Below are 25463 nucleotides of genomic sequence, written 5' to 3' on the forward strand. Positions count from 1 at the left end.
AACTTGAAGATCTTGATAAGCCCTCCTCCAAGCCTGAGGCAATCACGTTCCCGTTCTCCCGGTAGGAACCCGCCATAACTTACTTGTTATGAGTGAATGGAGAGAGAGACATGGTTACCTAGGTAGTGATGGCCTTCCTCTCACTCTCGCCCCTCTATCCATGTTTCTCCTGGTCATTGTCCTTAAATTGACACGCATATCCATATCCCCATATCGCTACGAGGACGAGCGATATATGGCTGACATCATCGGATTCTCTTTCACCATAAAAAGAACCTAAATCCTTGGAACTCCGCCCAGCCCGGCGAGATCCCGGATTGGCGCATAATCCCCTTCGGTCAACGGGAAGCCGACCGAGATCTCCAGGCTGATTTCATCCATGATGCTAGATTTGGATCTTTGAACCCTGTCGCCCACAAGGTGTTCGAACATCGTGATTGTACCTCTATCCCTGAGAGCTTCTTCAGAAATGCAATGTGTAACTGGTGTAATGCGGGCCTATCATTCCATGATGCTGACGATGTAACTCAATCAACCATGGATACAGTGATCTAAATCTGAAGCCCAGTCCGTACTTTCGGGAGACAAGTTGTCACTCACAGTATCATCTCAGAGCTACCATAGACTGTTCTATAATCTCAATTCAGTTTACAGTTCTCGTACTCCCGCCGATCGACGCCTACGACTAATCAATGCCCCCTGGAAGAATCGATACATCTTATACAAGGTTTGACGGTCTATCACATTACCTACCACCCTACATGCCCTTCAAGGTTGACACATACCCAAGGCTTCATCAGCGTCTTAGCCAGAGCTCTCAACGGAAAGACGCAAAATATGACAATGGAATACCAGTAAGAACTCTGCCTCATCGAGAAGGAAGAACTCGTGTATCCTTCTGGCGGTCTCTACAACGCCACGAGGGATGTCTTAACAGTCAACCTTACTCTCATGTAGAGGCGAATCCTCAGCACTGACAGTGGCGTGAGTTTGTATATGCACACGGAGAGCAGTGGTCATATTGCTCAGGTTCTAGGAGATATTGCCTCATTTGCTAATCCGCGGCCGACAACCCCAGGCTTCATCCAGTATAGCAATTCTCGAACCTTTTTCCGGCCTCACATGTGCCATAGGCAATTTGAGCCCCTGCGAGAAGGAACCATATGTTGTCCGAGAGCTTACTACGGAGAAACATGTGGATATGATTTCAAGGCGTATACAATTCGTCACCACTGATGAGAGTGGTTCCCCCGTCGAAAGAGTGAAATATTTGTGATAGTATGGGTGGATTCAAAAGCGTAGGGGAAACAGTTCTCATCATCAGTGGTGCATCTCCGTCGCATTCGACATCGGAAGGTGACAGTATAGAGCAAATTGGCTTCCACTAACCACGGTTTCAAGGACATTAGAAATACATAGTCTGATATGACTGCTCGACTCGCCATTATGATGAAGATATGTGATCTCGAGCCTTATGCTTACGGATTTATCTTCGTATCCTCTTGAACATCTAAAGATACATTGAATGCTATATATGGCTGCAGTACTTCTGTGGACTCGTCGAGATTTCATGATTCAAAAATTGCTATAGCGCCTAGAGACTGGAACAATCAAGAAGTGCGGCTTGCTTCAGCTTGCATGGACTTGTTGTGATACTCCAAGTCAACGGGATTCAGCCGGAGCTAACGTACTCAGTACAATGCCGCCGACAATACGAAGCCCGCCGGGACAACGAGAGAATCTCAAGGTCAACTAGGGACGTATAGTATAATTACAGACTTCCTGGAGACTACTCATATCGTGAAACGCCTGATCAACGCAGAACCTGAAATGCAAAACAGCTGAGGAAGAGAAGAAGCGATCTTGAGGGCCTGAAAATATAAGTATGAATTCCATGGTTATAAGCCATCAAAAAAACAGACTTGTCTCCTATTCAGACCTCAAGAATCAAGGTAGGTTCTGCAAGCTAGTGGGGCCACAAATCGGCAGGCTGTTGTCGACTGTTGCTGATAAAGTGCTCGGGCCAGAGCAAAATCCTTCGGTCGATTTCCAACCCCCTCCCCACACCACTTCAATTCCTCCCGTTCTGTAACTACTCATCCTGAGTGTCTTATGAGGGATTTTGACCTCAGACATGCGTCAAAGAGCGCGAGCGAGAGAGAGAGAGAGAGAGAGAGAGAGAGGAAAGAAAGCGGAGTAAGCATATGAAAATGGCAGCCTGCATCACACGTGGGTTGAGAGCTATACAAGACTGATCGACATTGAATACTCCTGAGCAACCGCAAAATAGATGAAGCTATAGCAGCAGCACTAAACTAGTATGCAGCCAACAACTCCACGCCATTCGCCCGCTGAAATCTATCAGTCGCGGCCGTCAAGGTTTTGATCAAATGAATGCCAGAGATTGTGATGCACGACCCCTGTGACCACGTTCTATAATTGCCATCTTATTTTTCTTACTCGCATCGGTTGCTTTTTTTTACCCTTTCTGCCATGCGCCTTGAATCAGTCCATCAGCTGCACAGCCATCGTTTTCTACCTCGATAGCTGCATCATACATCGCACTTTCCGCGCTGTACCGTCGTGGTTACTTCGTTGACCGCCGGTTTTTACACCAAATATCGCCTCCCTTGCGTATTGCTCCTCGCGCTCGTTTTGATTCAAGGAGCACCCAAGACCACACCGATGACAGCTTCTGTCGGTGCTGCCTTGACCCCCACAGAAGCTGTAGGCTGGGGATCACCTGCGATGTCTACCCCTCAACTTCAGGAACTGTCTGTAGCATCGCAGGAGCGACAAATACCGCTACAGCTCGCCAGTTCACTATGGAAATTCTCCGCGGCATTTTCGTCGCAAGTGCTCCTTGTGGGGTGTGTTTTGGTCCATCGCAAATAACGCATAGAACAAGGTGCTGATAAGTCTATTCGTGAAGGTTTCTAGTTCTTCCTCTAGCATTCGGGGATGACGAGGCCGAGTCCCCTGCGAATAAGTCACCCACGACGATCGCAGCTTTCATTCTCATCGCCATTGCATACTCTTTGTCGCTCGCAGTCGTCTGCTTTCAGTCTCAGGACCGCAATTTCCTGCTTTATTCTTTGTTTCTGTACGTGCTCCTTGACGAGCTTCCGTTCCATCCAGCTAATGCTTCTTCAGACCTTGCCTGGGTTCAAACCTCCTCGCTCTCCTAAACGTCCTGCTCAATGTCATTTGTCGAAACCTGCTTCCTCTGGGCAGCCTGGAAATTGTCAGCCTGGGCCTTCCCAGCGCCTTCGCCTTTCTTTCTGGCCTTGGAGCTTTATGGGCCTATGCGTGGGACATCCCCGGCTTATCTCGAGCGGGTGATCGTCATCGCCCGCACTTGACTGATGAAGAGATGCAGCGCCAGCAATTGCAGCGACTGCTAGAACCAGAGTCCTCTCAGAAGAAGCGAAGCTCCAAGGTGTACCCGAAGACCTTCCAAGTCAACGCTCCCGAGCTGGTTAACCCGGGGAAGGGCTGGGATACCTTCATACCTCCTCCTCGGGAGGAGAATTATTTTCGATGAGATGCCCTCGGATTCCCTAAGGATGTTCGATATGTGTTTGATGTGGTTACGGTTGCACAAAACAGCAACACTTACGATCTCGCCGATGCATCTGAAAGCTCACTGGTGTCGTAGCCAATTATATCAATACTTGTAGTACCTTCTCCATTTTTCAATCCAGCCTAGTCGTCGCTTGTTGGCACCATCTGAAACATAACGAAGCTAGAGGACATAGCTGTGGCACTGGGCCACCGGCTCACAGAGCCAGCTGTGTCTTCGAATCTACTTCGCTTACCATTTCATTCTTCTGGGTCTACTTTCAGCGTGGCCTTGGAATAGAAGCCATGCTGATGTAGGGAATGGGTTGGGATAGGTGCCTGATCTTGTAGAGTCTGAAAATATATCAGTCATGAGTGCCACTCAAGGTAGACAGAAAGTGCATTGAAATATCATACTTAGAACAATCGGCCTTTCACGCCTCTGGCAGACATACCCACCACAGAATGGGGCATGTGTAAGCACAGCATCTATAATCATTACAGAGCCGCTGTGCAACAGCTGTCATCTGACACGCTAGCGGTCGCACTTCGAAGTCATGCCGAGGCTGACACTGAAAGTTCGTCTCGACACCACCATTATACCAACTTAATGTGCATTAACCATGACTTAAAGAACGACTCGATTCATGAAGATCAGTTCATTCCCGATCCACAAAAATGGAACCTCGGCAATTACCCGATTGGGACAGACCGCGCGGAACAGCAGGGCGGGACTTGGAAAGTGAAGACTCCAACTTCCCCTCCAAAGATTGTCTTGACTCCTGAACCCTGACCCTTTTTCCGACTTGGGCTTCGAGTTAAAAGAGCATCCTTCTTACCTCAGCGCCTTACAACCGTCCAATACTACTTTCTGTGCTTGGTAGGGACTGTGTGTGCCCACCATGGCCAAATCCGTAACCCTGTTCGAACCCCCGCCGCTGGACCCATTGAAGGCGCCGATAGAGAACGTCTTAGAGTTGACCCCTGTGGTTGACGTGGGCAGAGTATGACGCTGACTCTTACCTCTCTTTCTTTCTTCAATCTGAGGGGCTAATTCTGATTCCGCCTGATCCAACCAGGATGTATTCACAAACACCCGACCCCTTTGGCATCCTCCGGGCGCGCGAGGCATCTACGGTGGTGCCGCCATCGCCCAATCTCTTGCCGCCGCCATGCGAACTGTCCCCGATGATTTCGCCGTCCACAGCATGCATTGCTATTTCGTTCTGGCCGGCGACTCGGAAATCCCCATCGTCTACCACGTCGAGCGAGTCCGCGACGGTCGAAGTTTCATCACCCGCACGGTGCAAGCTAGGCAGCGCGGTCGACCTATTTTCACCACCACATTAAGTTTCAGCAAAGCCAACAGTGGCGGTAGAAAAAAGCTTGAGCATGCCTCATCTATGCCGTCCGTCGCGCTACCCGAGGAGTCGGAAGCTGGTGCCAAACGGGCATTCCAACAATCAGGCGGCGGGCCATTCGAATCACACAGAGCGGGGATTGTAAATCGTCAGTACTCAAACGCGTAGTGATGGGCTTACCTTGGTGCCGTGGACTAATTAGTCGTAGGTCACTTGGCCCCGGAAGACAAAAAGGTCAGACGGTTTTTCCGATCACGAGGGAAGATATCCGATGCAGGAGGACACCGTGCCCATCTGTCCGCCCTTGCATACATTACCGACAGCTATTTCATTGGCACTGTGTCAAGAGTCCACGATATCCCACGCTTTTCCTCGCCGGCCGAGCTCGAGAAGCTTCTCAAAGCTCTCAAGAACCCGTCAGACCTGGATGATGAAGATATCGCACGTGCGCTGAAGGAGCTGAAAGAGGAAGAGACTGTGGAACTTCGCCGTCGCCTAGAGGGCGCTTTGAGCAAGGCTACAAATCAGGACCCCGAAGAACACAAGGAAGTGGGCATGATGGTAAGCCTTGACCACTCAATCTACTTTCACAATCCCTGGGCATTTCGGGCAGACGAATGGATGTTCTCCGAGATGGAAAGCCCGTGGGCTGGCGAGGGAAGAGGCTTGGTTCTTCAGAAGTTCTGGTCCAAAGATGGAATCCTAATCGCCACATGCACGCAAGAGGTATGATTGTCCTACGTGTTCGAAGTCCCCACTTGGTTTGAGTCAGTGCTAATGCTGGAGAGGATTAGGGTGTCGTACGGCTCAAGCAGGACGAGCCGCCACGGTCTAAGATCTGAGAAATGTGACACCTACATATTATACCCGTCCTGCATCTTTTAGAATCGTCATTTAAAAATACAATATCCTCTATGTAGTTATTGCATACTCGATAGATGCTCCAATTCATTGAGTCATCCGTCTGCTTCTCTATACTGGCTTCGTTTTAATTCAATCATATTCAAACGTCGACAATGTTTCGTATAACATTATGTGTTTATTATGCTTACATATCAATGCAACCTGTTGCTCGAAAACATTATCCGAGGTCAATTTTCTCCATTAATACTTCATCATCCATATGGTTCGGTGTGATAACCGTCATCAATCATACAATTCACCCAATCTCTACCATGCCAGTGAGTAGAACCGCCAGGAACAGAACAAATAGCCACCAGCCAACCAGACAGACAGACAGATAGACAGACAACCAGCCCAGCAACGGATATCGAGACAAGACAAAACAAAACAAAACAGGCTCAAAAGTACAGACACAATGCTAAGGACAGTGACTTTTGCAAGTAATCGTCGGACAGCCGCCCTCTCCATCGATTTTGCTGGCCCAAATGCAACGAAGGGATGCGAAGCGTGAAAGGCAAAATACCACCAATGCTGTTTCCGCGCCTGCCATCATTCCTTGAAGGTTCCTTCTTTTTCTTCCTTTCTCTCATTAGACCTCCTGCTTTTCCATCATCCGAGTTTTCTTTTCGCAAAACTCGAGTGCTTTCGGTCCCCAGATTTCCCGACCTTTGTATTCTCCCACATACTCGGGCCAGCTCTTGATCTCCTTCGCAAGATTCTGCAGCTCTTGCATTGGCAGTTCCTCCAATGTTGTCAAGAAAGTCTTGACACCAAACACAATCGTCCCCGTACGAGGTAATCGACGAAATGTCTGACGTTCACGTCGAATCACAATATCCTGCGGGGATGGATCCGGATTGTCTTCGGACAACGAAGTCGGGCGGTAGAGGATATCGAACAGTTCTTCGTCAGGTCTTTTCACTTCGACGAAATAATTGGATCTTTCCATCGGTGACTCTGGAGTCAGGCGAGCAAGAAATCTAAATGCAAGAAATTAGTTACCGCATTTCTCTCCTCACTCGTCGCGGCTAAGCTATGAAGGAGGCCACTCACTTGCTGACAGAGTTAGCGACTTGCTGGTGCCACAGGGGCACAGGATTATGGAGCTTGGAAATCGTCCACCCAATACGTTCCTGCACCGTCCAACCCACCGGGAATAGACTTGCGCTGGCCGCTCTGTCCGAAATCATCAGTCACTGTCCGAGTATGCGATCACGGGTTGCGATGGTATATACTGACAGGTAGTACTCGTCGTCTTCGTTCTTCATCAGGATGCTTAGATCCTCCATCGTCAATCTCACGGCAACCTCGAGCGGATCGATTTCCTTATTCTCTCCACCAAAGACAAACGTCTCACCCGTCATTTTATTATGGATGGTCCACTCGTTACCGGACTTCTTTCGTTCGAACACCGTCGAGAACCGTTGACAAAGGAAGTCGACCACCTCCTCCAATGCCTCCATGCACGCGTCGTATGACTCTGGAAGGCATTGCAGTACTTTGCTCTTTTCTTTCTCCAGCAATTGACCCCGAACAACATGCTCGTCCATGTAGTTGTTGTCGACAGTGAGCCAATTTGCCACGTCTAACCTCCGGACGTCCATCATCACTCGGTACCTCTCTCGACCTTTGATGGGTTGAGCCGGGTATGGCTTGAGATCACTGCAGTTCACCTCATTGCCTGGTGTGGAAACCCATCTTGACAAGAGGGTCTTTCGGCTTTTCGAAATGATAAGGAAAAGAAACGCAAACGCGACTCCAATGCATATAGAGGTATTCATTGCCCGATGAGAATACTTTGCACGGAAAAGAGTAAAATAGGCTCTGACACAGAAAGGAAGATGGTGGAGGGTTAGAGGCCGGTTTGCAAAGGATCTTTGACCACTCTTATATATCAAAGCCTTCGCAATGCAAACCAGACCGGGGCCGCACTAACGATGGCGAAACCCTTCCCCCGGTGAGGGTAATAGCCCCAATTATATTCATGACGGCAGGTTATAGTGTCCGGGATCATCATTAGGTCAGACGATATCAACAAGGGGATTTCTACATTCCGGATTTAGTACATTGGGTCGGTTTCTGATACGTTCTGTCTTTCCCCGCAAAAGCCGCAATTCGCCGCCCCGAGAAAAGAAAAAGACCTGACAGCATTCACATGATCCAACCAAATTATCCAGCATTTGTCGAAATCAAAGTCGACTGGGGCCTTCTGGTGAACGCGGGGAGGAGGACCCATCGAGAGGCGAACTCTAAGTGGCTTAGTTAGGACCCAACGATGCGCAGGTCCGTCTCCGCTCTAGATCGGCAGCCGGAGCATGTACTAAGCCTCCAGTATACTTGCGACGGTACCAATACCTATTATCTACTCGCTCGAGCTGAGCGAATGTGGCACGAACTTAATGCGCTTACTCACATACCATGGGGGTGGTGAAAAGAATAGTTATGGCTGTGACGGTACCTCTGCGCCTTCCCAGGAAAATCGTCAGGCGGAGCCCACGCGTATTTTTGTCTGTGCGCCTCGATTGGAAAGACCTCGTGAGCTGAACCCGATCCGAGTTCAGGACACATTGACTCCCCTGTCTAACAGGTTCCTGCGGTTCCGCCCCAGCGGTATTCGTCTTTTATTCCCCGGAGCGGACGCAGGAGAGAAGAAGTCGGTTTCGCGACGACAGAAGGGGCATGAGAAAGAAATAGCGCACTCTAGCATGAAAGCCGGGTAGGCATGTCTCCAGACCGGATTGATGAGAAATTATCCTACATTATCCATCCCCTGTGCGATGAAAGTGAGCGATGGGCCGAGAAAAAGCGCGTGGGATCCTGCGTGAGCCGGCATCAGCTCGGCATCGGCTGGGTCATCAGCTCCAACGTAAGAGGACGGTGGTCATCAATTAGGCGGCTATGAAATTCTACGGGGTCTACCTGCCATGCTGGAGACCGATTGAAGGCACCCAGAAGGTCTCCATCAGCCTTCATTGACGTGCCCGGCCTGCTGGGCATTTCGGACGCTGCGACTGGTCAGACGGGCTCGGAGCGGCAGTGACACTATCTTGAGGCTAAGTCGTTCAGAGAAAGTATGTAATCGACTCTGACGTACTATGAGGTGTCCTTGCAATCCTCCAGCCGTCACAGCCAGTCCTTTATTGCGTTCCCCACGGGATGCAGACCCTACACCATGAACCGACTAGCGAGATTGGACGCGAGGTGCATATACATACATTGCATACATTGCAGAAGAGTAACATGCTAGTCATGAGCGATAAAAGTGGCCGCAGCAACAACCACCAGGAGCAGGAGCAGGAGCAGCAACCACCACAACATGTTGCCCACCTGAACAATGAAAGAAAGAAGGCTACCAGATTTCAGCGGGCGATCCACCTCTCCAGCATGAGCCCAGATTTCGGGACCGTCTAAGACAAGCTCTCCACTCTCTTCCCATCTGGGGTCTTGCGCTGCAACCGCTTCAGGTCGCGCAAAGCGCGCTTGCCGCAGGTCAGCAAGGAATTAATTGTTCGCAGCGAACCGGTACGTTTGCTCCTTTCAGGGTGCTGCCGATGGTGGTGTCTCAAGGAGGAATGCGCTTTTTTTTCCCTTTTCATTGTTTTGCCTATTCCCTGATTCTGCTCTTCACCTAATTTCCTCGCTGCCTTTCCTTTCTTGCCTATTTTTGGTCTTTCTTTGCTTTTTTCTTTCCTGAACTCAGAATTCATTTTACCTCGATTTTTCTTTTCTTGTTTTCTTTTTTCGTTGCCTTTCAAACCCTTTCGGCATACCTTAGATCCTCTCATCATTGACTCCCGGCTAGTGATCAGTTTCGTGTCTCTCACCTCCCAGGCTTACAGCACTTGCCTCTAGTTTTCACCCGCCACCGACGATGTCAAATCCTCCGAGATACACCAACGGCTGGTAGCACGCCTATGGTATCGCACCCGTTGCCTTTCGTGTCAGACCGGCCATGGCAGACTTTGGACCAAGGAGTTTTTAGTGCTTCGAGTGGAATTCTACCTCTCCCAATTGGTTTATCACCATGGATCGGCCTTTTTCCAGCATCACCGCGATCGCCTCTTGAAGGGCCTAGCCAGGAATCCCAACGTCTAGGTGGATAGGACATTATCTTCCGAGCTGATAAGCCGGCACGCGGTGCGAGAAAAAGAAATTACACTTCATCTATGATAATCAAAGGGTGGGCCAGGATTGCGAGCCCAGCGGGCCAAACGGCACTACTCCATAGTGTTGACCTCTCCCTCTTCAATCTAGTCTTGCGTCAGACCAAGTAGTCTCCTCTTCTTACTCCACACTTACAGACCGAGCGAGAGATAGAGCAGTCGAGGCCTCAAAGGAAGCCGCGATCCAGTGTCTGTGGGACTCGACTGGGCCACAAATGGCCCTAAGAGGATGGGCTTCCAGTGCACGGACGGTTGGCTAAGTCGGTACAAGGCAATGATTCTCCATGACTCTCCGCATGGTGATGATACTAGATAGTGCCGGAATGGGTAACTACTACTCCCCCGCGGGACAAAGGATGGGCGCGCAGAGAAGTTCGTTCGTACTTGTGTCAGGGCTGGTTGTTGACCCAGCGTCTAAAACCAGCAGAGGTACAATGGCCAATCCTAGCCATGGGCTGGAGTTAATGTCGCCGCACATCATAGTAGGAAGAGCAAGGATGCACATCCATGGCTGAATCTCGCCCCTGTGCTCTTATCCTAAAATTGATAGCTGCAGACACCCTCCGATGCGAGGTAGATTAACGCTACAGAAGCGGAGAAGGCCAGAGGTTTGGAGGCTTGGAGCCCCATGGAGGTCGCAACCGATGATGGACGAGCTTGGCTGTGGCTCGCACTTCCTTTTCTTCGTTGTCTGATTTCTGTCGTCCTGGTTCTGAAGACTGGCAGCATGTGACATGGCATGGCAAGGACGTGTATGGACATGGTATGGACATGGTATGGAGGGCTTTGCAGGTGATAGGTCATCATGTGATCCTGCGCCCTCCAGACTTGTTTCTCACGATGCGCTCTCGGCCTTTCTCCTTCTACCTACCACCAACGTCTCCCTAGCTGGGATTACCACATCTACCATCGCACGCTGGTACGGCCGAGATAATCCTATCCTTATTGGTTCGAATGCTCGATTCAGCCGAATCCAACTTGGGCCCACCGACAACGGGGCCAGGTCGCGAATAGCGGCGCTGTGAAGGCATACCGGGTCTTTGAGATTGGAGTTCTTTCTTAGCTTCCTGCCATCATGCACGATGCTCAATCTGGGGTTGAGTGGATCTGACACTTTGCTGACCCTCGAGGAGTTGCATATTATCGGCCTGTCATTGAATTAGCAGAGCTTGTTATAACCCCCCATCGAATACACTCGGCCCACGGTGTGATGACTAACTTCGCAACGGCAGCATTACATCTTCTGCATCGAGACGTACAACACAAGTCAGAGGCATCAAGCCGGGGTCAGCGAGGTGTCCGCATGGCCCAGACGGCGCCCGTCATGAGCACGTTATTCCTATAACCAGAATCTCGCCATTGAACAGGAACGCCTCGATGATGCCAGAGTCATTAGCTGTTGAGTTCCAGTATGACCGATTGGTCTCGCGGATAATGATACTGTCTCCGCAAACCTGAGATTCTGTTATGTTCGAGCCACAATCGCGAGCAAGACTGTGATGCCGGATGTCATCCGGGAAAGAGAGGCTGGCTTAGACCTGCCTGACAGCTTGTCGACCTACGCAAGCCTCTCTTGAGAAGATGGCCCTAGCATGTTATTGCGGGTTATGGCCCAGTGTCCGTGTTGATTTGGTCAAAGTGGATTTGGATAATACATGTGCTTGGGTTGGGACACATCTGACGGCGGCCGGCAATGATTGACAGTTGTTTCCGAGAATTCAGGTGACAGTCGTGCATGAAAAGCCTTTCCTTCAACTGTCAAGGACCCTTAACCATAACGAGGCAGGGTCTCGTGGACAGCCGGAGGAGCCAATCCCTGACGAGTATAGCTACATCTGAAATGATGATGTACGCCTCCTTCTTGCTTGCAGTCGAGCGGACAAGGTAATTGCGTTCGTTTGGCTTCAACTCAAGGGACTCAAGGTCGTCCGACCTGAAAGTCTCGGACAAGAGCGAGTCATCATGCGGTTGTATTTACCGCAAATGGAAGGTCCTACTGTGGGCGTGGGGTGGTAGTTCAGGCTTGAATCCGTACGGTCGTTGGAGCCTTGCAGACTTACTCGCTAATCCTGTTCTTTCAGCTTGTCCTTCTCTGTCCCTGCCCATGACGGATGACGGAGGATTTGCAGCGGGCTTGTTTCTCCAGCGTCCTCTAAGACTGTCGCCACTGCGTTGAGAAGTCATGAGCGTATGCAACTCTCAGTCATCCTTCAGCAAATTGTACGAGCATTCTTGCCAGCGAGAAAATGGGCAGATACCAGGGGAGCCGGCTCGGCTACGAGTCAGTGATCAGCATGTCCCTCGGATGTTGGGCTCTAATGGAACGACAAACGACTGATACAAGGTCAACCTCTTATCATTCAGTCTTAAGGGTTCCCGTCTATCTGACACTCATGATCGACATGGACGGGCCACAGGCTACCATGGCATACATACCCCGTGGTTCAAGCACATCATTTTTCCGAGGGCAGCTTCACGACCTAAGCCCAATTCCCGATTGTGTATGTTGATACAACTTCTACATCTAGGGGATCCTGGTATAGAGACCACGTCAGATCAGGCGTCAAGGCCCCCCGGTTCCCGATAGATTGACCTCGGAGAACGCCCATCCGAGGCGAAATCTGATAGGCTCTCAAGCAAACATGCATCTCCAATAAGATCTGATGCGCACCGCCATCTCGCACCCGAAAAAGCCCGCAGAAAGAACCACTCAAGATCGATTCCGTGTTCATACTCTCCTACTTCTCCTGTGCCTCGGATCATTCGGAACGGCAAAAATCAGGGTAGCACAGAAAGGACTTTGTAGATGCAGTCCGAACCGGTTTCGTTCACCATTTCCTCGTATAGGATAAACGAAAACAGCCCTCGTGGCAAAAAGAGGAGAATCAAGGCAAAAAGTTGGTACTAGTATCTAACGTCAGTCATCTCGGCAATCAAGACAACAATGCCATAGATAAATACGAACTATTAGATGGCAAACAAATGTTAACATTAAACCCCCAAGGAGAAAAGGAAACAATGATGATCAACGCCACGCATTAGTCCTTTTGAAGCCATGCAGCAGCTTGTTTTTTTGTTTTTTTTTTTTTTTCTTTTCTTTCTCCCTCCACCCCTCCTTTCCCCCCACCCCACTTTTCCACCGCCCAGGCTGAACATCCTTATCCAGATGTGGCGCGTGATCGGATTTTTATTTTTGTGTGTGTGTGTGTGTGTGTGTGTGTGTCTTCCCTTCTATGTCATGCATGGATTGTCGTCATGGTTGATGACGAGGGGGAGAGAGAAGGGCGGCGAGGGAGAGGGGAGGGGGAGTGGGGGAAGAAGAGGCCAATGGACGATCATGGTTGGGCTGATTTTTGGATGTATGTATACCTTGACTTTTCCATGGTGGAAGAGTAAAAGAGGTAGTATATATTTCTCAACAACCATTATAGTACGTAACCATCACTTGACAAGTAGGCAGATAGGCAGGTAGGCCGGGCAAGTAGGCTACCAACCTAGGTACCTACCTACCGTACGGCCTCATTAACCAAGTTCCCATTCAAGCCCTGTCTGTGTCCTGTGTAAGCGGTGTCGCTTCTTGGTGTGTGTGTGTGTGTGTGTGTGTGTGTGTGTGTGTGTGTGTGTGTCGTCTTTCTTGCTGTGGAGAAAAAGATGGTATACTTGGACGGAGAGAGGTCCGGGGGCGTAGGAAGGGGGAACCCCTTTCTCGGTCTAATTTCTTTTTATCCTTTCTTTTCTTCTTTTCTTCTGTTCTGTTCTTTCCTTTTTTTTTTTTTTTTTTCTCCTTTTCTCTTGCGGGGGTTTCGACAACTTTGATACACAAGTATAGAAGGAAGAGGGGATAGATGTATAGAGGAAAAAAGGTTGACGACCTTTTTCCTTTCTTTCGTGCTTGCTCTTCCCACCCTTCTTAAGCGAATTTTTCCTTTGGATCTCTTTCTGTTTCTCCCCCTTCCACATACATACACTACCCACGTACAGGGTTTGGGCCTGGTAGGTAGATTGATTGTACGGGACGGGATCAGGAAGTGGATCTTGCAGTGGAAATTTTCCCTCCGTCTCTTGTCTTTGCATTTTGCGATTCGGAGGTGTTGGGGGGTTGGCTGTTTGGTCGGGTTGTTCTTGACTATGGACTATTAACTACTGACTACCGACTAGGGACGAGGGTAGCGCGATCGAGAGGTGGGGAGCGGTTGAAAGGGAAGTCCTCACCATCCTGCTAGTGCCCATGGAACAGGAAGGCTCAGCGGGCTACTGGGAAATAGAAATCAAGGCGAGACTACTACTACTACTATTACTACTACGACAACAAGGACTCAAACCAGTATTTTGGCTATGGTGACCAAATCACAAATCACATTTCATCAGAGCATGGGTAGATCAAAAGGTATCAAGATTTATAAACCAGCATAGCACAAACATTCCAACAGGATATCCCAGACTGGGTGGGTGGTTCCCGGGTGTGAATCTGTGGATGACCGTCAGGGAAGAGAAGTGTCAGTGGGCCAAATGGAAAACAAAAGGAGAAAACATTAAACGCCGTCCTAGTGCAGCGTGATTGTGTGTGTGTGTGTGTGTGTGTGTATCATGAGATTTATATATCGCATATGGTTGGGAAACCCGTGAATCCGAGTTTCTTTCTTTCTTCTACCGGGTATCATCATATCTGTATCCTTTTCCTTTCCCCCTTTCTGCTCGAAGTGTATTTGGAACTAGCGGAACTTGGCCCTGCAGCGTCCCATTACTTCACCCTGGCACACTAGCTCCGCACTGAATTCGCTCCCGTCGAGGGTCAAGTAGATGTCGAAGTAAACGCGGTAAAAGGTTCCCTGGGGTGTGTCCATGCGCTCAAAGTCGGTTTCCAGGTTCTTGCGGGACAGGTCCGATGTGAGGGTGACGACTTCCTTGATGCCTGCAGTGGATTTGTGTCAGTGCTGGAGGGGCATTTGTCTAAAGAAAGAGCAGCTTACGTGGGTCCTTCGTGTACTCCGGACACACATCCTCGTCACAGGCATACAAAATATCCTCGTACATGAGGGTGGCGCCGGGAGCAACCTGCCGGAAGAAGCTGACCTTGACCGGCTCGCCAATCTTGACTCGCTCGCCCTTCTGCATGAAGATCTGCCGCGTGTATTTGCAGCGATCGCGACCGTCAAGACTGGGAACTCGGTACTGTTCGGGGTGATATCCTTCTTTGAATGGCTGTAGCGTTGCCATCAGATAGTGCCGACGAGCGACACGGTGGGTGACCACCCGCTCAGTGATTCCGGCCGTCACGGCACCCTTCACAATCGCTGCAACCGAATCCATAGGTCGAACAACCTTGGTCTGATATTGTGGCGGTACGTGCAACTTGATTTGCTGGAAGAGGTACTCCGAAGCACCGAATCCACCCACCACGAGGACGTTCTGGGTCAAGGTCAGTCCTGGGACGCTGCGCGTTAAGGATCCATCGACATACCTGGAGCGATCGGTTCTGCGCTTGAATCGCGATGATTTGATTGCGCACCAACTCGAGGATGCGGTTAACCACCGGCTCAAAACACTGCAGAATCTCTTCATTCGTGAACGTCATGTATCCTTCCTCAATGCCCGCATCAGGGAAGTCGGCTTCAATTCCCACGTCTACCGCCCATTTTTGGCCGTTGTTGCGGAAGTCCGCTTTGATACGATTCTCGAAGTCCATGATACACTTGGCATAGACCTTGCCGGCGGTGCGTGAGCCGTCGGGCAGCTTCATCTTGCGGATCTTGGCCCTAAGGATGTTGCTGAAATTTCGATTCAGAGCAGTGGAACCGCAGGAATCACCCGAGCCACCCGTGCATTCTGCGACGCTGAAGGGTGACTCTTCTTCGACTTCATACGCGATCAGATCGACCGTACCACCACCGCAGTCCACGATCAGAATGGCGTCGCCCACTTTCAGGTTCAGCAAGCCCGTTTTAGCACAGAAGAGCGCAGCTGCTTCCGGCTCCGAGATCAGGGTGAGGCGGTTGTCGTTCTCGTCGCGTAGAAACCCAGCTTGAAGAGCTGCCGCCCGAGTCGCTGCCTTCCCTGCATCGTTCCAGATGGCCGGGACGGTCAGGTAGTATCGGATGTTCCGTTCTTCTCGCGTGAACACTTCACCGAGGGTCTTCTGAAGCTGGGCCCGCATTGCCTGTCGCAACTTGAAAAGGTAGTCGGCGGCGACATCGATCTCGGACTTGCCCGGCGGCAAGGGCGGCAGGTTGATGGGGTCGATGTAGGTATTGCCGGAGAGCATGAGCTGGAGCTTGAACCATTCGACCTTCTGGACCCCTTGCTTGGGGTAACCAGTGGGGGCCAGCGCATCTGCAATATCCGGGCCCCATCCCACCACCTTCTGGTATTGGTCGTAGTACAGCACCGTTGGGATCTGGAGGTACCGGAAACAGAGTTAGCAATCTAGGGGAGCCTGCATAAGAGGTGCGGGGAAATTGTCAGGACCCACCTTCTGTTTGGTGTGAGTGCCTGCCCCAGGCCACTCCGTGATGATGTCTTCCCGAGCTTCATTGTTGGTCGCAAATGCGAAGGCGACTCCAGAGAAGGTTGTCCCAAAGTCGATACCGACGATCAGCTGGGCCTTGCTGCGGCCAGCGCCCTCGACCTCGACGGCGGGGTTGCGCAAGTATTGGGGTTGATGAAGACCGGGGGTCATACCCGGGGCCATGGGCTGCTGTAGTCCATACCCGGGGGGCGCTCCCATAGGAGATTGCGAATACTGCAGGCTGGTATTGATGGAGGGTGGGTGGTGAGGGCCGGGCGGCAGCGGGCTGGTGGGCCGGCCCACCGTGTTGTAGGTATAACTCGGGGGGCGGCCCAACTGATTTTGATTGTTCATGGGTAAACTGGTGGTAGAGGAACTGTGACCGGAGGGTGGGGAGCTGGGCGAGGTGGAAGAGGGAGGAGCGACGAGAGTGCTGGTCGATGGCGCAGTGCTGATGCCCTGGCTGGACAGCGTCGACACGGGAGGAGGTTGCGGGGTTGAGCCGTTCTTGTTGCGCTTCGTCCCAAAGGTGAACGATTTGAAGTTTAAGCGTGAGCTCATCAGGTCCTTGATTGTGCACAACCGTTAAAAGCAACGGATGGGGCCGAACAAAGAGAAGGAGGAAGAAGGAGGGGATACGAGGCGGGGAGGGGGAGAAAAGAGGCGGACGCGAGGGAGGAACAGCAGCGGCAGCACAAGAGAAGAGGCGAAGAGAGGAGAGAAGGAAAAGAAGATAATTGGAGAATGGGGCGGTGCTGAAACAGAAGACAGAAAAGAGTAGGGAGGTGGAAGAGAAGGGGGGAGAAGAGAGAGAGAGAGAGAGAGAGAGAGAGAGATGGAGAAAGAAAGGAAAGGATGTAAGACGAGCGGGACAAATAGCGAGGGAGAAGGAAGAGGCAGTGCCCGCGATAGAGAGAGTGAGTGATTGAGTGATTGAGTGAGGATGGGATGGATAATCAAAGGGAGGGAGAAAGTGAGAGGGAGAGAGAGTGGGGAGGATCAAATTGCGGGGACAACAAACAACGACAGCAACAATAACTTGAACCACAATTTCAACATCCACTAAACAACAGGGCTGAGTCGGTGGAATGGTTCTAATTCTGTTAATGGTCGATGACTTGGGTCAGGAGGAAGAGAACAGAAAAAGAAGTGTCAGTCAGACAGCAGCTGGAGCTGGAGCTGGAGCTGGAGCTGGAGCCGGTTTGTCATCGATAGACTGTCAGATTGCCAGACAGTGAAATGCGCCCTGGAATTCCCTCTGGAATGATCGGCTTCCGACTACCGATCTGGTGGATTAACAAAGTACAGCACAGAGCACTTCACACTATTGAACAGGAAGAAAGAAAAGAACAGAACAGAACAGAACAGAACCATAGAGCCATAATGCTTTCAGGTTCATGCTTTTGATATGATTGAATCTTGACTCCCCAGAGAAGGTATCCAAAGTCTGGTCCATTCAACTGGGTTCCATACCATACATTACAGCATTACAGTATCTTACGACGCATCTATCGGGACCTTGATTAGGCCGCAACCACTTCCTGGCGTGCTTGTTTACAATTAATGCAGAGAAAGCGGTAGAGTAGAGAAGAGTACAGTACACTACAGTACAGTACCCGTCTACCATGATTTCCTACTTTCTAAAAGAATGCTTCTGCCTCGCTCATTTCTCCTGCTGTCTCGCATTGTGGATGAGACCACGGAGTGATCAAGTGAGACTGAACAGCAGTGCCTGAGCCCGCGACGGAACCATCATCCGTCGTTTTGGCCCCAATGCCGCTAAGCCTGGTGCGGGATGGGCGATTTGGATGGATTAAATTGAATTGGATCGCCGGTTCTTTCTTTGTCTTGGGTGTCAGGCTCAGGGCTGCGGCTGAACAGCGTCTGGTCTCCACCCGATCCCTGCCTTGGTATGTTTTCCATACAGTATGAGCAGTACAGTACACCCTTCATACCACACCGCAGTTACTTATACTTGTACAATACGGTACATGTACTTACCTTCCCCTCCCCAAATTCAACTACTTCCGACTCCAAATCTGATCCACCCTATATTATATCTAGTCTATATTGAATGACTTTAATTATTTCCAAGAAGGAGAAAGATAGATGGAAAAGGGGGAGGGGGGGGGCGGGGAAGGAAGTTGGGAGCACTGGTTCAGTGGCTTTTCTTGCGTGCCACCCAGTGCGATGGCCGGTACAACGGCAACAGCATACTGTTGGGGTCCTGGATGTACCCACACAACGGCCGTTCGTGTGCCGGCTGGCGCTGCTCGATCACGAAGCCCATCCGCTCCACGAGGCAGAACACTTCGGCCTCTGTTAACTCCACATTCCCTGGCTCGCTGATCCCCTGGTCCTGCGAGTCGTGGCTGTTCTCGTGGCTGCGGTTGGCCCCGTCCTCAAAATGCCATAGCAGCGGCCCGACGTTGATCCAGAGCCCGTTCGGCTTCAAGCAGTGATGGATTGTTTCGATATACCGGATCAGGTTCGGGGCGGTATCAATAAAGAAGACCGTCGCCACGGCATCGAATGCCTCTCGGTTATCAGGCTGGCGGTAGAGCACCACAAAGTCCGCCGCCGACATGCTCATCTGGCCGAACGGAGGACCCTCGGGGTTCTCCAGCGCTTCTGCAATCACAGTGCCCGGATGTTGGTCGGGGATCATTACTGTCTGGAGCTGTTGCTCCCGCGACAGCAGATTTGAGAAGTGCAGGGCAAAGGGGTAGAGCATGTGCTTCTGAGGACCGAGGGTGTGGTTGAGGACCCAGCTGCTGGCTAAAAGCTGGTGATAGGAGATCTCGTTGCCCTCGGGTGAGAAGCCTGCCCGAGCGATGTCGAAGACCAGGCGACCCAAGCCAGCCCCCGGGACCAGCACCCTGATTTCCTGGCCCGCAGCGGCGCGCGCACCAAACTCGGTGCGCAAGTCCTGGAGGACCGGGTCATAGCAGACTTCTCTCTCGGCGCGCCCCTCGGCGCTCCAGTCGCGGTAGAACTGCCTCAAGGTCGAATGGGCCTTGTTGACATCGGAGGTGTTGGCCGTTCCGTGCCAGTTCTCCCGGGAGTCCTCCGGGTTCGGGTCGGGCGACAGACCAAAGGACGATAGGCCCGTGGCCAGAATCGCGTCCGCGATCTCCGCATTCATGTCGATGGCATCGTCTACCCGGTTGAAGTTCTCCAGGATTGAGAAGGGCGGCTCGGCGAGCATCTGCCAATGCGCCGAGGGGAGCGCGTAGAATGCTTGTCGTCGCCGGTGCGTTGTATTCATATGCACCGTTCTCCGATATTGTCTGTCATGGTCAGCAGATTCTCGGGTCGTCAAAGTCATCATGGTGATCTGAAGCATGGATCGTTGGTGAATGGCGACCGTCCCTCTCACTGTAGGACTAGCGTAGCGTAGAGCAAGAACCTAGTAACTAACCATGGCTACACAAACAACCACGAACGATAAGATAGGACGGTGACACCAGAAGCTCCAGCAGCTGTACCACACCGGCCATCCGCACGCACCTGAAGGAATCCAATGCAGCAAAAAGCACCCGCCGCTCCTCGGCATCGGCCAACGGGTCGAAGTCCCCGGCCCAGCTGCGCACATCTTCCGAGTCATCGTGGGGTTCCGATTTGACGGCGTGGGTGATATCGTGTGACATGTTGAGGTACGACGATCGCTCCAGATTTTCAGCCAGAGGGTGAATTCGACAACAACAAAGAAGAAGAAGAAAGACTACTAGGTAGCTCCAAGCAGAAACTCGCGCGCGAGGGAAGAAAAAAAAGACAAGCGATGAATGAGACTCGAAGCCGGAAGATGAATTCGAGGGCCGCCTGCCGCCGCGGAGGGACCCGCTTTCTGTGGGTTTTTTTTGTTTGTTTTTGGCGGGGAAAACGAGATTGAAAAAGCGTCCAGTCTAGAAGCGGAACGAGACCTCGCCCTGGCAGTCCATCCAGCCCCTCTTCAATCTTTCTATGCTTTGGACTAGCAGAACAAAACAAACAGCTCGTTTGGCTCGTTTACAAGCAACCTCTCTATAGGTCTACCATATCTTGTAAACACCGAGCGCCTCTGATTCCTGAACACGGGAAAATGGCGACAGCAGCAGAGCCCACCATCCCACCCCGCCTCCACCCGCAGGAGATCTCCTTCCCACTGCCCAGGGCTCTCCACACGACAGCACACATTCATCTGACCCTGTTGGACACATGTGCGATGGTGTTTCTTGCCACGTCGACCCCGGGTGATTCGGCGGGGACCGTCAAGCCGATGGGGAGTTTGATCTACGCGATGCCTGATGTAAGTGTAGTGGACAATATAGATAGATCTGGCACATCAAAGCAGATCCCCATGCTCAGGACGAACCTGATACCCATATGCTTCTACACGCATTGATCGATGGAATCCCTCAATCTTATGATATCTTCTTCGCCCTCGATGCCCTCCACATCACATATATCTATACCATGCCCATCCCCAACACCACAACCTGAAGCCACCTGCAACTGCAACTAACCAACAAACCGCCCCCCCCCCCCAGCTCAAATCCCCCACCACCCCCCTCTCAACAACAATCTACTCCGCCTCCAATAGCGTGGAATACACCACCCGCGTCGCCAAGATCCTCGCCCGCAGGCTGCGCACCCCCGTCTACGTGGGGAGCAGCATCGACCCGACCTCGCTGGGGCTCCAGGTCGAAGAGGAGATGGAAGGACTACGCCAGATCGTGGAGGCGGTGGTAAAGCGGTGGGAGGCTGCGAGGCAGTGATGTCGTTCCCTCTTTCGCACAAAGTGCTGACTGGGGTCTGTGTATCAGGCAGTGGAGGAGGGATGTGAGCGGTACTGTGCTAGCGAGCGGGGGTTTATTGATCCTAGGTCATGGTGTCTAGAATGCGATTCTTATGTTTTGTTCAGATGTTGTGGGGTTTCCTTTCTATCTTATATTGGGTCTGAGAGGGATGGCGTGGTGGTCGGCGTGGTTGATGGTTTTCAGCTTGTGAGGAAGTAGTGGAGACCTTCTGTGAAAGATTGCGAGATCTTTCAAGGGGTGATGGTCTGCAAGGCCTGAGATGGTATGGATATGAGATTGACAGTAGAAGGAAGGAAGAGATATCATATGCCGCAACAACCATGCCTGTTACTAATATGATGAGTATCTCGGCATAGCGTGTAACAGGCGTAGAGAAACGCGCAGCATGCATTAAGATGGCACTTGGTATATGTCGCAGTCACCTGAGGTTCACCGCGTGGAAGCTAGAGAGTACTAGGCTCTACGGCGATAGCAGCAGAGAGAGCGATGCAAGCGAAGACCTCATATGTCCTCGAACTCTGGGAATCCGATAGTCGCCATCGCACACCCTAAGGATAGTTGACTCGTAAATCGTCGATTGTAATGACCCAAGTCATGAAAAGACGCAATTGGAAGGTTATATCAAGTCATTTCAGTAGGGTGTTCAAGCAATAACCAGGTGGCATCACATCCGTCTGCGATTCCGTATAGAAAGAGAATAGCTACTAGTCCCAATCCATCCAATTATATTCGTCACGCATGAGAAGATTCTCCTTTCCCAGACGTCATCACTTTTTCGTTTGTTTGCCCCCAATCGAATGAAAAGCCCCCCTCACCCTCACGCTCAGCCCTCCCTGTCGAATAAACCCGTTGTGCCGCAACGCTCAAACATCATCAGATGGATGAACAGCTGCATGCACGAGTCCTAAATCATACTAACGAAGCAGCTACCGAACACTGCAGCCATTAAGGACAAGGATGATTACTAATATCCACCGACTGTATCGGGAAATGTCCACGACTCAGGTATCCTGCAGTGATAGGAAAGATTTCCCAATTGGGTAGATCCCGGCAGTTTGCCGAGGGGGGTGAAGGGGGGAAAAGATAATCAGATTGACATCTCAAGCATCTCTCCTTAAATTGCGGGTCAATATAGGGCCAGATTGGCCCGTCCTCTCCAAATTGATCACGACATCTCGAATCCCGCTAGGTTCAGCTAGACTAAGTTACTACAGTATAGTTGGTTCCAGCCCGCAGCACGGGTCTAGCCACTTGCCCTCATGCCACTGGCAGGTTCGGCCGAGGCTGGCTAACATGCGTGGAAGCGCGCCGGTTGGATCGGGCGAAGCCTGTTCCTTTCGCAGGTAGGGCCTTGATTCCTGCCTTGGTAAATCAAATACGAGGCTATGCAAGCGACGGTCCGTGGGGGACGTAGTGGCAGAGGTAGGACAGAGGGAGGGGGGCGAACGGAGTTACAGACTTGGTCCTCGAATGCCCGACGATAATATCAAAGGCGACAGTTGCCAGAATGTTCAAGCTCGTGTGCGTGCGGCTGAGGTGGCTAGGTCGGAACAAATCTTGAATTGTCAGCGGAAAGGATCGGAGAAAATGTGCCGCTAAGCTCACCTGTTGGAAGTAATAGCGCTGCAATCTGCACGTAAGCAAGCACACAGACTGTCAGGATGCAGGATGCAGGATTTAGGAAGTACGGAGTACGCAGTCCAGTACGCGGAGCGCAATCCGGATGGGGTCGCACGGTTCAGCACCCGAAACCTGGGAGGAGAGCAAGCAACCTTAGAAACGGTTGTAACAGCCACCACCAATCTAGGAGTCCCGGCTATGTTCTGTACAGAGTACAGTATCTGGGTAATCATGTATGATGCTCCTTCAACCGGCCGCCAGGCTGTCGGAAGTAAATCCGAGGCCAAGAATCTCAAGTGGAGCTGGCCCGCTGAATCCCGACCAAAGATCTCTAGCGAGAGCAACGAGGCCAACGATGCATTACAAGTGCAGACTACACAGACCTCCGACCTCGCCATTAGACTTCTCGTCCGATTGATATTTAGGACTTCATCCTCTCATGTAGGCGTGTGCATTGGCGTGTGGGCGATAAAAAAAACACATAAGGAAAGAACCGCTTCAAGATAGTACTGGTAGAGTTAGTGGTTTTAGCGAATGTTGATAAGGCGAACGTAGTACTTTAGTGTCGGGTTGTCTTGGGGCCAAGGCAGGATAGCAGTCTGCATCTAATGTCCTTGTCAATAGCGTCGCTTGGCCGTTGTACAGTACACGGCAAGTGTCTACGACACCGAGATACCGCATGCAGAGTACCACGATCGCACTAGGATGCTTGGCTGGAGCATTGCCGCCGCATGGTTGAAGGGCATTGACCATGAAGACTCCTGTTCGCGCAACAGATTAATGGCTGGGGGTCGGAGACTGCCAGTCGCTACTAGTACTCCCAGACACCATGAGCAATTGCACTGGGGGCCCAAAATCCACATTACAATGTCACAGTGAAAGGGATGGGAGCAGAGTAAAGTACGTACTCTGTAGTAGACAATCAAACCCACCGTCAAGAAACATGTCTCTGTTCAACAATTGATTCAGCGGGTAGACAGGCGGGCCAATGGTCCATGCAACGCCCACGTGGATGGTTAGGCTCGAGCAATATCCGGCCTGTGAAGCCTGCCATTGTTATTCAATACGTACTCCGTAGATGGGTCGGCAATCGATCCTCTTCCGCCGTTGTGGGTGGACAAAGAGGGGCAAAACACGGCACAGATGGACCAGTCGATTGAGACAGCGAGAGAGCGAGAAAGTGAGAGAGTGAAAGAGAGAAGGAGGGAGGAAGAGGCAGAGGCACAGAGAGAAAGGACGCGAGAAGAAACCTGCAGAACAGCCATCGTGACATAACTTCCAGCTAGGACCTTCAAATGAACGCAGCCGCCATTGAGAAGTCGACTGGCCACAACCAATTATTCCACTAGTGCTGTGACGGAACTCGCCGAGTTGCATCCAGGTGGCCTAGCCCCGGTCGGATTGTTGATTTGGATGCATTTACACCAGATGACCAGATGAGAGAGTTCAGCATGGCTCGTTAGTTGTTGGTCTATTGATTGACTGAGTCATGTACCTAAAGAAAGGGACAAAGGAGACGTAGGTAAGTAGGTGAGGGAGAGATGGGAAGTAAAAAAAGGTCTGGCCAGCCAAAGCCCGTCGACTGTTTATCCCTGCCGAGAATATATGGCAAGTACTGTACCTTACTTTGGCTACTATTGCTGTGGTGTTATTACCGTGACATCTTCCATCGTGCCCGTCAACAGCTGAACAACTCTTCAAACGGCGTGCATCCGATAAACTATCACGGCAAGTGCCATACAGAGCGGGACCCTTGAATAATGGATTGGATAAAATGAAAATGCTCCTCGGAGAGAGGCTCAACCAGCCTCCCATTCATATCTTACGACAACGGTAGTGTAGGGCTAAACTACAAAAGGCATCTTTGCCCGCCGAAGTAATAAGTTACCAGTCAATTTATACCTATCACTGAGTGTGTGTGTGTGTGTGTGACTGGGGAGGGGGCCACGGCAGGAACCAAATCCGACAACCGCCCGCGCTCTAATTCTACGCAGTGCGCACCGATGTACATTTTTAAGCTTAGGTCCCGTTGTCCCAAAGTTCGCAACACGCCGAACACACACACGACCGGGAAACAGCTCAGGCGAGCATCTGCTTGCTATTCACAGTACAGTACAGTACATGCTCGTACATATCATATGTAGAGTAGCTAGCAACTTGATGCAGTTTGTTTGACGTTCCGACCATCCGACTATTTCCTGTCTGCCTTCCAATAGTTTCCTATCGAACCGATTGCTGGCCTGTTTTCCCTTTGAAAAGCTTAGTCTTTTGCCACTTGTGACTGGCCGGAGTTTGCATCCACCAGAGTTTACTTAGTCCTAACCATATCGTTGTTCGATCTCGGCTAGAACATCCGGCCGACATGGTACGTTACATGGTACCTTAGACATGCAGTCACTAGTGACTCTTAGTCCGGGAACCACTTCTCGGGCCTATCCTGCCCTAGTCTAGTCTAGTTTCGGCCTTGGAGGACTGGGTTATGGGTGGGTTGGGTCCTGTTTGTTGTCATCCGATCGCATTATTGTTCTCGAAAAACGACAGAACGATTTAC

The 25463-nt window shown here is 51.2% G+C and overlaps 7 protein-coding genes across 7 annotated transcripts; 4 read left to right on the forward strand and 3 right to left on the reverse strand.

Annotated features, from left to right (window-relative positions):
• Nucleotides 1-2748: 2748 nt before the first annotated feature.
• On the forward strand, nucleotides 2749-3544 carry BO82DRAFT_289122 (uncharacterized protein; the record flags this gene model as incomplete). The annotated part of the gene is made up of 3 exons (XM_025631636.1): nucleotides 2749-2870; nucleotides 2933-3103; nucleotides 3154-3544. 3 exons carry the CDS (start codon nucleotides 2749-2751, stop codon nucleotides 3542-3544), a joined length of 684 nt encoding a protein of 227 aa, XP_025489553.1.
• A 639-nt stretch (nucleotides 3545-4183) lies between these two features.
• BO82DRAFT_356529 (acyl-CoA thioesterase II) lies at nucleotides 4184-5884 on the forward strand. The gene is made up of 4 exons (XM_025635751.1): nucleotides 4184-4565; nucleotides 4641-5070; nucleotides 5131-5648; nucleotides 5717-5884. The coding sequence occupies exons 1-4, from the start codon at nucleotides 4464-4466 to the stop codon at nucleotides 5762-5764; spliced, it is 1098 nt and encodes a 365-aa protein (XP_025489554.1). The 5' UTR covers nucleotides 4184-4463; the 3' UTR covers nucleotides 5765-5884.
• Nucleotides 5885-5961: 77 nt separating this feature from the next.
• On the reverse strand, nucleotides 5962-7800 carry BO82DRAFT_356530 (heme-dependent oxidative N-demethylase family protein). Its single transcript, XM_025635752.1, has 3 exons — nucleotides 7065-7800; nucleotides 6879-7001; nucleotides 5962-6805 (listed from the first exon to the last, which is right to left on the reverse strand). Exons 1-3 carry the CDS (start codon nucleotides 7430-7432, stop codon nucleotides 6415-6417), a joined length of 882 nt encoding a protein of 293 aa, XP_025489555.1. The 5' UTR covers nucleotides 7433-7800; the 3' UTR covers nucleotides 5962-6414.
• A 6900-nt stretch (nucleotides 7801-14700) lies between these two features.
• BO82DRAFT_289200 (Hsp70 family protein) lies at nucleotides 14701-17054 on the reverse strand (the record flags this gene model as incomplete). The annotated part of the gene is made up of 4 exons (XM_025631640.1): nucleotides 14701-14900; nucleotides 14959-15397; nucleotides 15450-16382; nucleotides 16458-17054. The coding sequence occupies 4 exons, from the start codon at nucleotides 17052-17054 to the stop codon at nucleotides 14701-14703; spliced, it is 2169 nt and encodes a 722-aa protein (XP_025489556.1).
• A 1425-nt stretch (nucleotides 17055-18479) lies between these two features.
• On the reverse strand, nucleotides 18480-20014 carry BO82DRAFT_356533 (N2227-domain-containing protein). Its single transcript, XM_025635753.1, has one exon. The coding sequence runs from the start codon at nucleotides 19822-19824 to the stop codon at nucleotides 18652-18654; it is 1173 nt and encodes a 390-aa protein (XP_025489557.1). The 5' UTR covers nucleotides 19825-20014; the 3' UTR covers nucleotides 18480-18651.
• Nucleotides 20015-20409: 395 nt separating this feature from the next.
• On the forward strand, nucleotides 20410-21694 carry BO82DRAFT_356535 (proteasome assembly chaperone 4 family protein). The gene is made up of 2 exons (XM_025635754.1): nucleotides 20410-20781; nucleotides 21023-21694. Exons 1-2 carry the CDS (start codon nucleotides 20575-20577, stop codon nucleotides 21248-21250), a joined length of 435 nt encoding a protein of 144 aa, XP_025489558.1. The 5' UTR covers nucleotides 20410-20574; the 3' UTR covers nucleotides 21251-21694.
• A 1105-nt stretch (nucleotides 21695-22799) lies between these two features.
• BO82DRAFT_366909 (uncharacterized protein) lies at nucleotides 22800-23791 on the forward strand (the record flags this gene model as incomplete). The annotated part of the gene is made up of 4 exons (XM_025637061.1): nucleotides 22800-22813; nucleotides 22914-22928; nucleotides 22960-23353; nucleotides 23558-23791. 4 exons carry the CDS (start codon nucleotides 22800-22802, stop codon nucleotides 23789-23791), a joined length of 657 nt encoding a protein of 218 aa, XP_025489559.1.
• Nucleotides 23792-25463: the final 1672 nt, after the last annotated feature.

Source organism: Aspergillus uvarum (assembly GCF_003184745.1).
Source record: "Aspergillus uvarum CBS 121591 unplaced genomic scaffold BO82scaffold_47, whole genome shotgun sequence".
Classification (NCBI taxonomy): Eukaryota; Fungi; Ascomycota; class Eurotiomycetes; order Eurotiales; family Aspergillaceae; genus Aspergillus; species Aspergillus uvarum.